Here is a 13,494-nt window from a genome sequence, read left to right as displayed (position 1 = left end):
ATTATGAATCTCATTCATCGCACTGCTTCAGAACCTATAGTTTGTATGGGAAAGGAGTGCGAGTCTTTTGGTCTTCAGGCCATGACTGAATGCATTAAAATATGAGAACTTGCTCTGCCTAATTTATTATTCAGATTTTTATTATATACCGTTATTCTGTAATTATCATACCGTTGTAAAACAGCATTATTATTTATACCAATACGCAATACCAATATTGTAATATGATGTCATTCCAAACGATCGCTTTAATAGTAGCTAGATATAATAGAAAATATTAATAGCTAAACTGAAATCATTCCGCTGGAAGACAAAAAAACATGACCTTACAAAACGTTGCTATGCAACAAAAAACTGTGCGGCGGTATCGATGGATTCGAACGAGGTATTGACCAATCAGAAACCAGAACCAGAATATTCGTTATAACGTTGCTTAATGGCTTAGTCTATATTAATAAAGTAATCATGAAGTAACTCGATATTCATATACTCGATACATTCTGTTTGAGTGGCGTGGGCTGAAAGCGTGTTTTAATTCAAAAGTCTATTTTTAGCGTTACTCGCCGGTTTACTCGCAGCGCGGCTCTCAAAACTACTTATAGCTCGTGTTTCCTCCGCTGAACGAGACCGAGTGAGCGCGTTTCTCATCTCTTCGTTGACTTCGTGACTCGTGAGCCGGTTTTCGTGCATTTGGTTGTTGCCGGTAGGCACCATGACGTTGACCGTCCACTTCAGGCGCGCGGAAGGTTTGTTCGCGCTCAAAATATCGATACAGTGATGTTCACGACGCATGGCGCTGCCGAACCGGTTTGGGCTTCCAGCGAGACCGCCTTTCTCAATGGGACAACTGAGTTTTCCCCCACCGCAGCGACCGCAGAGGAGCCCAAAAGTAACGAGTCGTGTGGGGAGCAGCAGACTCTGGACTTGGACTTGACTAAGACTGTGATCATCGGGATGATGCTCAGCACCATCACCGCGGTCACTGTGATGGGCAACACGCTGGTTGTGATCGCGGTGTGTGTCGTGAAGAAACTCAGACAGCCGTCAAACTATCTGCTAGTATCTCTGGCCATCGCTGATCTGTCGGTGGCCGTGGCCGTGATGCCCTTTGTCATTGTGACTGACCTGACAGGAGGCGTGTGGCTGTTTGGGGAGGTTTTCTGCAACATCTTTATCGGGATGGATGTCATGTGCTGTACAGCATCAATTATGACTTTGTGTGTGATCAGTGTGGATAGGTAAGTTCATATTATGAGTTTCCATAAGTTCATATTAGTTATTTTAAGAGAAAGTTGAATTCATATCTGGTGTACCGAGCGTTCTTTTTCTACTAGTTCATATATATATATATATATATATATATATATATATATATATATATATATATATATATATATATATATATATATATATATATATATACAAAATTCTATAATGTATTATGCAACAACACTCTTATTATGTATAAAATATATTCAGTATAAAATATATTTTGTCTTTTATATCTCAAATCTGTATTACTTTAAAAATCTTACAACAAAAATATAATAAAATAATAAAAATATACAAAATATATTAATAACCAAGTAAACTGTATTTACTAATATTCACCAGTGTTCTGGTATTCACTGGAAACTGTGACAACATGCCCCAGTAAAACCTGCCCAACCTGATATTCATTTAAAAATGTTAATTAAAAAAATCTAAAAATATTCATAACCTACAAAAAAAAAATGTGCCCCAAATAAAAACATACAAACAAAACAAAAATACATAATCAAAAACAAACATAAAATAAATAAAATTATTTTAGTTATAAAATAAATTCATAGAATAAAATAAACGAATAAACAAACAAATTAATTCAAATTCTAATTAATAATAAAATAATTGGTAAAAGTCTGCTTATACCTTAACGTTTTTCCAAAATCTATTGCGAAATAATATTTATGATTTTTTTTATTATAAAATATCAACTAAAACTATTTACTGAAATGTCAAAATGTCTCATTTGTAATTGAAAATACGTGTGCTTAGCATCATGTAATGTTTATTTACATTTTTTATGAAAATTGAAATATACGGGGTATTCAGTGTATTAATTTTCATAAAAATGTAACGCTAAATAAATAAGCTGTGCATTGAAAATGCTTCCATGTCATTTGAGGCTGGATGAACTAGACTTTGAAGCTGCGTCCTGGTGTGTATGCAATTTTGATGGTGCTCTTTGATAAAGTTCTGAGCTGGAACCCCAGGAGGTGAGTACTGCATGCTGAAACACCCTGCTTGGCCGTGGTAATTCGATTAAATAGTTAGGTGCTTTCACAAGTCTCAGTGATGAACGCTGGCCTGACAACAACGTGTATCCACGGCCTTACATCAGGAATGTCTCTGGCATTCGTAGAACAGCACAAAGTTTGCTTATATATTTTTTTTTGTAAAAATATAGTAGCATAATATAAAATAAAATGACATTTAAGAGGGATCAAATCAAAAGACATTGTTTTTTTTTTCATTAACAGTCCGTTACTCTGCCGAGCAACTAATGATTCATATTAGCTCTTTTTTTTTTTTTTTTTTTGCAAGCACTCTTCCTAACCGTCATGAACAATATTACTGACCTTTGAAAACATTGCAAATTATGCCTATTTTTTTAAAACTTTGTTTCGCGAGTGACTAAGATTTTAAGGCTACAAAACAGTTTTAGGCTATGACTCGCAGCCCTAAAGATGAAGACTATTTCGCTAACCTTTAAAGTTACACCGTGAATGGTACATTTTTCAAATGCTGCAGATAAATAATTCACGGATCATAGTTGGCTGTAGAAATATTCCCTTTTACAGAGATTTGCAGCTTTTTGAAAAGTTTTTTTCTATAACTTTAAAAGTCATAGTTTGGGGCAACTTTAGGTTTTCATTTAGAAGACAATGACAAAATACCAACCGGCCAAAGTCTGCGGATAAAAAGGTCAGAGAAAAAGGTTGATCTTTTCAGTATAAACACCATTTCACCTATAAGAGTCCCCACAAGGATAGCTGACCAGACGTGTGTGTGTGTGTGTGTGTGTGTGTGATTTTATGTTCTTAGATTGGTGCATGATTTAAAACGATATTCACATTGAATATTTCACATGTGAATAATTCACAGATATTTACAAAGAAATGGCAAGTGTTTTATTTACAACTGCATTTCATTGTACATTCCTTTCTATATTCATAAACACATCCCAAATAAGAGGTAAAATAGTGTAATTTATCACTATGATCAGATACGAACTCTTAATAAAACCGATCGGAAATTGAGTAGATGATACTGAACATACAATTCACTAATGATGTCCCCCAGAACCTTTGTTTCTACCTTTGTTTTCGACTACTGCAATTTATTGCAGTAGACTACTGCTAAATTAATTAGCCTAGCTTTGATATATTTGATAGTTCAAGAGTGCCTTTCATTACGCATAATTGAGCACTGAGGTGCAATTTAATGATATGGATGTAATCTACACCTTACCACCCATAACAATCCTCTCATAGACCTTCAACTTTGCTTTGTTCTGCTTTTTTTGCTTTTATCGGGCCGTCATGCTACAGACACTCTTTCTGACAGCTTCACACGAATACAGTACAAATATACATAAAATTACTGAGACCTAAAATCAGCTGTTATTTAGAACATGAAAATAAAACTAATTTAAAATATTCGTAAATTAAACAACAGGAAAAATAATCCAGGGCACTAAACCTTTTTTCACACTCTTAAAAATAAAGGCGTTTAACAACGGCTTAATAGATACGTTTTGTCTAAATGGTCCCATAAATAACATCTGAAGAACCTTTCTGTTTCACAAAAGGTTCTTTGTGGTGATCGAGATTATAAAAAAGTAAGAAAATTATGGTTCTTTGAAAAACCAAAAATGGTTCTTCTATGGCACGGCATTTTTAAGAATGCGTAATAAGATATATTTATAATAACCAACGCTTGCTTTTTGGATTTGACTTCTCTGTGATGGACACCTTCGATTCTGCTCAGAATTTGAGCTGCTTTCGACCTACCAATGGCACGCGAAACCTGCCTTCATTCAAATATTTTATAACTACCAGTGTCTGTCCTTGCGGTCCCTTATAATCCTTTCGCTTTCCATTGCTTATGGTTCTCGATTCATTTCTGACTCATTAAGAGTCTCAGAAACATCCGCTCATTTGATTGATCTTCCACAGTCAGCAGCTGCCTAATCTTGAGATGTGCCCCAGACTACATTGTTCATCTCCAAAAGCACTTATAATTCGAGCACTGTTGTAATCCAGTTATTATTTCCTATTTTCTGAGAAGCTTGTGCAAGTGTTCTGTATTTCATCCGGTATGAAGGGGGGCACAAAGAGCAAACAGAAGTGTAGACAGTACTCAACATCAAAAGATGTCCACCTAGATGATATCTCGGTGTATTATGCCTTGAAGAGGCTTTCAGACATCAGCAAATCATGAGTGGTGCCTTGCTAACATCACGAATACTACTGGGCACACGTAGCGTTATTTCAACAAACCTCTTAAAAGTAAATAATTGAGTTTTTATCTAATACATAATTCAATTGGGTAAATATTCTATATCTAAAACTTATATTTTAATTGCCAGAAAAATGTTTTAGCAACTAATGTGAAATGGTTTCATGGTCCAGCGATTTATTTGGAGTTTCTGTGTAGGTGTAAGAAAGGTTTTAACTACCTTAAATGTCCGATCCAATAAGTGTGTCTCTAAGCCTCTCCTTGATCAGAGGGATTCTCATGCGTGAAATGAAAGCTTTTATTTTTAGAGGTGAGCAGGGGAATAGAGACTTTCTGCTTTAGTAGGTAAAGAGAAGCCAATGTACCGTATGTTACATTCAAAATTTAGATCCACAGAACCTTTAGTTTCACTGAAGCCTTTTGAAATGCTCACTGCGGTGTTGAGAGTTAATTTTTTTTGCATTTTTCGGATTCAATCCCACATCCACCGCATGAGCACTAAGGCTCAACGTGTTGGATTGCAATAACCAGCAAGCCACAGCTCCAGTGACAGAATGTATACTTAAAAGGCGCATTTCAGTCTTGACAATAATGATGTGGACAATGGGATAACAAAAGCTATGTTTCTTCTTTCGTGCCCAAACGTACCCATATTACGTGGTCACAAGAAAGAGAACAGAGGTGCTGCAAGAAAGATTGTTCATCCAAACATTATATATTTATGATGGGGAATTTTATGAGAGTTCTTTTTGAAACCGTTTGAAGCCATCCAGAGTGAATACGCTAATGCTGTCTGAAACGTTTTGACAAAGCCATCACGTTGAAAATCTCAATGAAAGTTTAATTTGCGCCAAGAAATTACGATTTTTCACTGCTGGCATTGAGAGCGTTCATAAGAAATTAACTACTGACTGTGTGTGAATTGAATAACAACCAATCAAATATGGTTCTAATATGTAAATGAATCCAATGGAGCTTCCAAAATTGCTACTTTTGGTTAAGGAGCAAACTTTGTGACCGATACATTCTTTATTAGTGGCTCTCGGTCCACTTTCCTGCAAAGTTTAGGTCCTACTTTGATCAAATTCTCCTACTTTTTTATATTCCTGAAGATCTTGAATAGCTTGTTCAGGTGTGTTTGATTGGGGTTGCAGCTAAACTCTGCAGGAAAGTGGGCCTTGAAAATCAAAGTTGAGAATACCTGTTCCATATATATTTATACATTGTATATATTTAGTATATATACATAGAATGTGTGTCGCATGAATGAAATAGAGATATACATTGGCCAAGTTAAAATCATAATTTTAGTGCCATTCACAACTATTGAAAATATCTGCAGAAGTTCTAGATCATACGGATACGGCATATTCAGATGCAGAGCCAGTTTGACCAAGTTATCAATAGTTCCATTAAAGGAACACTACACTTTTTTTAGGCTCATTCTCCAACTCCCCCAGAGTTAATAATAAACATTTTTGAATCCATTCAGCTGATCTCCTGGCCTTGTGATAGCACTTTTAGCATAGCTTAGCATAGATTATTACACTAGAGTTAGACTATACTGTATCACATCAGCCTAGAAAATCACAACTTTAATTTTTTTAGTACACAATATAACTATAGAAGAGTCAAGTTTTGAAATATCGAAAGAAGTTTTAAAAACTCTTTGGCAATTTTTTTAACGCAGCTCCTGGTCTAATTGGATACAATGATCTATGCTATGCTAAGTGTTAACACTAAATCTGGAGATTGGCTGAATACATTGCGAAATGGTAAAACTCAATTTAATAACTCTGAGGGAGTTGGAGAATGAATTTCCAAAAAAAGTAGTGTTCCTTTAAAGAAAAATTCTGTCATCAACCATCATGTTACGAAGCTACAAGAAAACTTTTTGTGCACAAAGAAAATAACAATAATGACTATATTTGATCATTTCTTCTCTTCCGGGTCAGTTTTGCGCATTCATGGGATTTTGATGTAGAACCAGGATGCGCTGCAGCTTGTTTAGAAGCAAAGGAATGCACACACATCTTGGTATTGTCACGAATGTGCATTGAAGTCTGACGTGTAAGAGGAAAAATTGTTGAAATAATAGTTTTAGGAACTATGCAATAAATTGTTCTTTGAGGAACCCCAAAAAACATTTGGTACCTTTTTAAGAATGTTGTTCAAAAATATTTTGGGGAATAAAAATACCTACTTTTGCGGACCGAGTCACTTGATTAGTTGAATAATCTCACTGTGAACGCAATGTCTTTTCCACTCAGGTTGTTGGTGAAATTCAGGTCAGTAGGGATTTCTCGGGTCTGGTGCTTTTGAGGTATTTTGAGCCATATCTGGCATATTGGTACTGCGGATGCAAGATCTTCGGGTTCAGTTGTTTCGAGGAATGCAGTTCTCTTCTAAACACGTCATTTGAAGTTACCTCATTAACCACGTTATCCTCTGTTTCTGCAGATACCTTGGAATAACTCGACCTTTGACCTATCCAGCGAGACAGAACGGACAACTGATGGCCAAGATGATAGTCGGTGTCTGGTTGGTATCGGCATCCATCACTCTGCCGCCGTTCTGCGGCTGGGCTCAGAACATCAACACTGCAGGAGTGTGTCTGATCAGCCAGGATGTGGGCTACACCCTCTACTCCACTGCAGTGGCTTTCTACATCCCAATGGTGGTCATGCTTTTCATGTATTACAAGATTTTCAAAGCTGCGCGAAAAAGTGGAGCCAAACACAATTTCACCGCCCTTCCCCCAATTCAGTTGGCCTGTCCCGATCCAGCGTTGGCCACCGTAGAGGGGCTCTGCATGCATGGGATAAAGAACGGCACAGCTACCGAAGAGTTTTCCACCCTCTCCTGCCTCTTGAATCGCGAACGGCGGAGCGCCTCGATTTTCAGGCGCGAACAGAAGGCGGCCACCACCCTCGGGGTGATCATGGGAGTTTTTTCGTTCTGCTGGTTGCCGTTTTTCCTTTTCACTACAGCTCGCCCGTTCATGTGCGGCCTGCTCTGCAATTGCGCCCCCGTCTGGCTGGAGCGGGTATTGCTGTGGCTGGGCTACACCAACTCACTCATGAACCCTTTCATCTACGCCTTCTTCAACCGTGACCTACGTTCAACATATAAGGACCTGCTCCGTTGCAGATATCGAAACATTAATCGTCGACTCTCGGCTATGGGAGTACAAGAGGCTTTAAAGCTCTGACTACTCACAATCTGTTTATATGACGGGATGGTGCAAATATATATATATGTTATTAACTCTTCTATAAGTTAAGCAGCACGTTTTGGAGAGAATTTACATTACAATAATTCTCATTCACCAAAAATGTGGAGTTTCCAACCAAGGCTAAGTGGAAAATTGTCCCTCTACCCACTTGCAAAAGTCAAAAATGTTTCTATAGATGCAATTCACTATATAGAGAATATCAATTACTTTTTCTCTTTTCACACAAATTATGATTATAGGGCAGTTAATTGTGTAATAAAGACATATTAAGTTCCTTGCACAATACTATAATACCACCCTGTTAAACAATTAAATACTCCCTCTATTTAGATGTTTGTCGCACAGAAGCAGCTCTGTGTATGGCTGTTCTGGCTGGATAGTAAACTTGCTTGGTAGCCCACCTCGTACAGTAAGTGATGCACTAGCTTTTCAGAGCACTCGGGTGTGAGTCCAGTGAAACTCAAATAATGATAAAAGAAGTGAGCTACGTCATAACAATGGCATTTTTTATCTTACATTAGCTTATGTTAAAAAAACTGTTAGGGCGCTGCTAGACCCTTATGGTATAACAACATGAGAATCCAAAAGAGTCCCCCGATGAGGTGAAAATGTACCTACAATCTGATTTTAGGTGAAACAGTATTTTCAAAAGTGATAGAACAGTGTAAAATCACTTTGAAAAAATGTCACCTCGGGGAGATTTTTTTTCCCAGTGATCCTGAGAAAATGAATATTTTCCTGGTTTGTATAAATGTACTTTTCACTGTACACTCTGTACATTTCCAGTGTTTACGCTACAGAGCAATTAACCTTCTGTGACTCTTATCAGCAATGGTTTTCATGTGGAGGTCAAATGATGAAAGTCATGTTGAGAGTAAAAGGGCCTTAATGCACAACTAGCTAAATTGTGCTTGTGATGATAAAATCTCGACGTGAGTGACAAAATATATTGCCTTTCATTTTAAAGCTACGAATTCATACACAATACCTTAAATGAATAAGTGAAAAAGTAAATAAATAAAATAATATCAGTATATAAATAATTAAAATAAGATGGAGAGGGTAGTAATTTCTGAGTTCAGTGATTGCTGGCTTTGGATGCAAATCTGCATGGATGTGTGTTGCTTTATCAACCCTTTTTAAATTGTCATGACATTTTTAATTTGGAAATTAAATGAGTAGATATTCACACTGACTTGTCTTTTGTCTTAGAGCTACACTTTTACAATGTACAGATATGTTGTCTGTGTTTTAGTGTGTTTACTGTAATGTAATCTGAACTGTGAAAGACATAGACATAGACTCACAAAGGGTTTCATAGATATATATATATAAGTATATATATATATATATATATATATATATATATACATTTTGTGACATGATGTGCTGAATATTCCGTTTAGAATTTGAATATTGTCAGTGAGCTTGTTTCAGTATTCTGCTTGTACATTCTGTGCACTCAGTTTTTGTTTTGGGAGCTGGTGTACAAATCTAGCTGTCTCAATACTCATGTTTTCTTAATAAACATTACCCTAATAAATATTCGATTGCACATGTATTTCATTAGCATACTCTTAGAAGCCCAAGTATCTTGTTTACCACGCGGTACAGGTCTTGAATGTGATTAGAGCTAATGTGTTTACTTCACCTCTGCAGTCAGCATTTTAAATCTGACTAAAGGTGAAAACGGCTAAAATACAAAAAATAAGCGTGCATATAAAATATAAAATGAAAAACAAATATTGATGTATAATTTATTGTTTATTTAAACAAAAAATAACGAAACGTTAAATTGCAATAAATTATTTATCGTGTTGCGTCCATTAAAAACCAACCGCATTAAGTAACCGACAGTGAAAAACAATATCACTTTTGATAGTGGCTTGCGTTTTGTACTATTATAGCATTTCAATTGTGCTAATTGGAAACACTGCTAAGCAACAGAATAACGTTGAAACGGCATGCAGTGCACAGGCGGAAAAAAAGTGTGGTGTGCTGTTAGCCTTTCACTCACTTTTCAGCAAAAGAAATCCAACTTTACCTTGATGGTCAACGTGAGTTTACAGTCTGTGTGTCACGCAACAAGAGTGTGTACTGCAATATAATGACAAGAAACGTCTTTCTGTTGAGTTATCAGCACCGTACAATGTGCCCAGTAAACTCCAGTTTATGAAACGGATGAGTCCGATATATTCAGCTTATCAAACCATACACCGTGACGAATGCAGCCATATTCGCAACACGCTTGATTTGCATGGACCAGAACCCCACTGTTCGGCACGCATGTGATTTGGAGATTAATTTGACAACTGTGTAAGTAGACGTTCGAGAAATTAAAAATCACTAGAAAAAAACGATGAAAGGGAACTCAGTTTGTTACTCGTGTGCTGTTCTCGCTCAAGCACTCAACACACAAGATGTGGGAAATTCGTTTCAGACAGTGAAACCTCTTATATATATCCCCAAGAATAATTTACAAACGTTACTGGTCCGCCATGTAAAAATGGTTGGATCCTGTCCTAAGCATTTGAGGTATTTTGTTGTTGGATGTAGTAATGAACATAGCAGCCATTATTTATCTGAGCCACGGAAGACACAGTGGATTACTTCTGAAGGGATTGCCCTCCGGATTTGCCTAAGTGTGTCTATGTTTGCTGGAATCATTCGCGATCCAACTTCCTTTCATCTCTAAAGAATCCTATCCATGGAGTCAATACAGGGCCAAATGTATTTGTTATCATAACACTGCAACAATTCGAAGGAAAATGAAAGTGTTGAGAAAAAAATAAATGTGCAATGACATTCAACGCAGCCAGACCAATTCCAGAAAAAGATCTGGATCAGTTCTATTCAGTGAATCAAAACATGACTACTGCAGTCCATTCTGGTTCATAAGAGTTCTCATTGCCTGATTTCTCAAATAAATGACTTTTACAGGATTAGTTCATCCAAAAATGAAATTTAGCCTGCCACCTTCGAATCATCCTAGATGTATGTGACTTCAGATGAATCTGAGGTATATTAAAAAGCTTCCTTTCCATGGGTGTTTGCTGCATACACGTTGAAAGACGTCAAATAAAGCATGCGCATCCGTAATAAAACAAAGGCCCCCTGTAAATATCCATATATCAAACATAATTTTTTTTTTCCTCAATTCTGCTGACTGTGGCATGCGATGTAAGATGTATTGCATCACGTGATCAGTGACCAGAGAACAAAACAAAACGGCAGTTATGAATTAGAAGCACAAACTGAGGATTTGCAAGGAAAATATCAAAGGATTTCGATATAAACCAAGACTGGAGACTAGTTTTCCTTTGTAAAGTAAGGAAACGTTTTGTTTGTTCCTACATTTCACATGGACATGCGCAACCATATGACCTTATATATATCATTCTCCTCTTACTACAGTCAGCAGAAGTGAAAACCTTTATTTTATTATGTTTGAAACATGGATAAATGAATGGATTTGCTACAGAAGGTAGCTTACGAATCAAATTTCCGACTCCTATTATACATCTCTACCTCCTATTTTTCTGAAGGAAATTGGACATGCTAAATTCTAATAAGCATGAAATATCACAGCTGCGTCACAGAGACTCTCATGAACCAGTTGCGATGAAGCCGCAAGATGCATCATTTAGCGCTAATAGTGCATGCGTGCTGCTCAGAATCATCACATAACTTTTTTGAGTGCTGCTCGAGGCCGTCTGCACACTTCCACTTGTGTACTGAAATGTAAGTTTTGAATTAAAGCCGCTCACTTGAGGGTTTGCCATCTGCCCTGGTTTCTCCATCCCACAACACTGCTCCTCTGAAGCAACCGCTTCTACCATCTGCATTTCCTCCATGACTTATCTTAGCGAGAAAGACACCCTGAACTTCACTAGACCTTTCTGCACCATCATCAAGTTCTGCATCAAAGGAAAAAAAAGAGATGATATTAGATGATGGTGATATTTCAAAGTCTTTCAACACGTAAGTCAAATGCGAGTAGAATAAATTTAAGTCTAAAGTGTAAACCCCAACACAAAGCCACGCTCATACATCGGTCACACCTAACAACAAGCAGATAAATATATTTCAAATGTTCTGAAATACTTTTTGAATAAAATTAAAATAAATGTAAAATACATTTTTAGTATGCTTTTCTACTGTTTAAATTGATTTGAATTTAATTTTAATAACTGAATTGAATTTAAATAAAATGCATTTTTATCTGTACTGCATTTCTGTAAGCTAGTTCAGTGTAATTTAATTTAATATTCACAGTATGCATTATGTTTACGCCATGTTATTAAGGTTTTTTTTATTATTTCATTTCACAAGTTACATTTAATTTTGTGTCTATTGTGTGCTAATTTAATTTAAAATCCCCAGCAGTATGTAGTTAGTGGAACATTTATGACATATATATATATATCATGAATGTTCCATAGTATATAAATGTTCCACAGTGTGTGTATATATATATATATATATATATATATATATATATATATATATATATATATATATATAATTTTTTTTTTTTTTTAGAAATTTTAACATGCTACATTATAATGAGTGACGTGGTCTCAATGAAATGAACGTTAAATGAATTACACAATGAATTCAAACCACGCACTAATTAAAATGAGATCAAAGCAAAAAGGTCCAAAAGCATCACAGCTGGAACAATGCCGCTTTATGGAAAGCGTGAGGCTCATACTTCTCATATCTTTGCGTCACCGGCGATGACGCGCGTCTGAACCCACAGAGTCAAAGTTCCGTTAATTGTCATTCATTTCCAAAAGCCACACTCATTAACCTGCTGCGAACACACGAAACGCTCCCCGCGTTTCTAAGCCACATTAAAGACGGGCACAATGGAGCGCTGGGTAAAACCGCCTCGCCGCTGAACCAGGCCGCCTCGGACCCGCCTGTACAGAAGGGGTTGTTTTTCAGAGCGCTCGAGCTCCCCGCGGCGATCCTTTGTCTTGATCTGACTCATAGGTGGTCATGTGACCCGTCTCCAGTTATTCTATTGTGGGAGTAAAACAGCCAGAAGCCCATTTAGACCTCCAGAAAGTGAAAGGCACGGCAGCAGAGTCTAATGACCTGATGGGCCACCTGAGGGCCGCCTCTCTAATCACACAATGGAGATCCCACTTCAGCTCCACGCTATATACAGCTGCGGAGTCGGTACAGATATAGTAAGTAGAAGTAAACTTCGAAAAGTCTGGTGAAACTGAACTATTTCCAACATTTTGGACATTCAGCATCCCGTTGACCCGCGTGAGATTTCCTGTTTTGACATTTAATGCTGGATTTTATTTTACGCTCTATTGTGGTACTTTTGTTTATACCTGAGTGCATTCAAAAACTATTAAATGCGAAAGATTTGAAAGAAACTCTTGGTTATGAGCCTGACATGGGCCTGAACACTGCTGACATCTTGTGTTCAGTGGAAAACGGACTAGGAATACATCTGAAAGGAAAACGTTCTGCCTGTTATATTCTCTAAATAACAAGACAATTCGATTTTGTTTAAAAAAGAAAAATTTATCTAAAATAAAAGTTGTTTACATTGTGTATATATATATATATATACACACACAGTACACATTTGGGCAAAAAAAAATATATATATATACTTATTACATAATTTTATAAAATACATACATGCACTTGTTTGCATTTACAGGAGTGCAGAATTATTAGGCAAGTAGTATTTTTGAGGATTATTTTTGTTATTGAACAACAACCATGTT

General features: G+C 36.6%; 1 protein-coding gene across 1 annotated transcript; it reads left to right on the top strand.

Annotated features, from left to right (window-relative positions):
• Positions 1 to 561: 561 nt before the first annotated feature.
• On the top strand, positions 562 to 9,050 carry LOC122352601 (5-hydroxytryptamine receptor 7). The gene is made up of 2 exons (XM_043250063.1): positions 562 to 1,238; positions 6,964 to 9,050. The coding sequence occupies exons 1-2, from the start codon at positions 778 to 780 to the stop codon at positions 7,712 to 7,714; spliced, it is 1,212 nt and encodes a 403-aa protein (XP_043105998.1). The 5' UTR covers positions 562 to 777; the 3' UTR covers positions 7,715 to 9,050.
• Positions 9,051 to 13,494: the final 4,444 nt, after the last annotated feature.

Source organism: Puntigrus tetrazona, chromosome 10, assembly GCF_018831695.1.
Source record: "Puntigrus tetrazona isolate hp1 chromosome 10, ASM1883169v1, whole genome shotgun sequence".
Taxonomy (NCBI): domain Eukaryota; kingdom Metazoa; phylum Chordata; class Actinopteri; order Cypriniformes; family Cyprinidae; genus Puntigrus; species Puntigrus tetrazona.
Note: the sequence above shows the minus strand (reverse complement) of the source record. Positions and strands in the feature narration are given on the sequence as shown.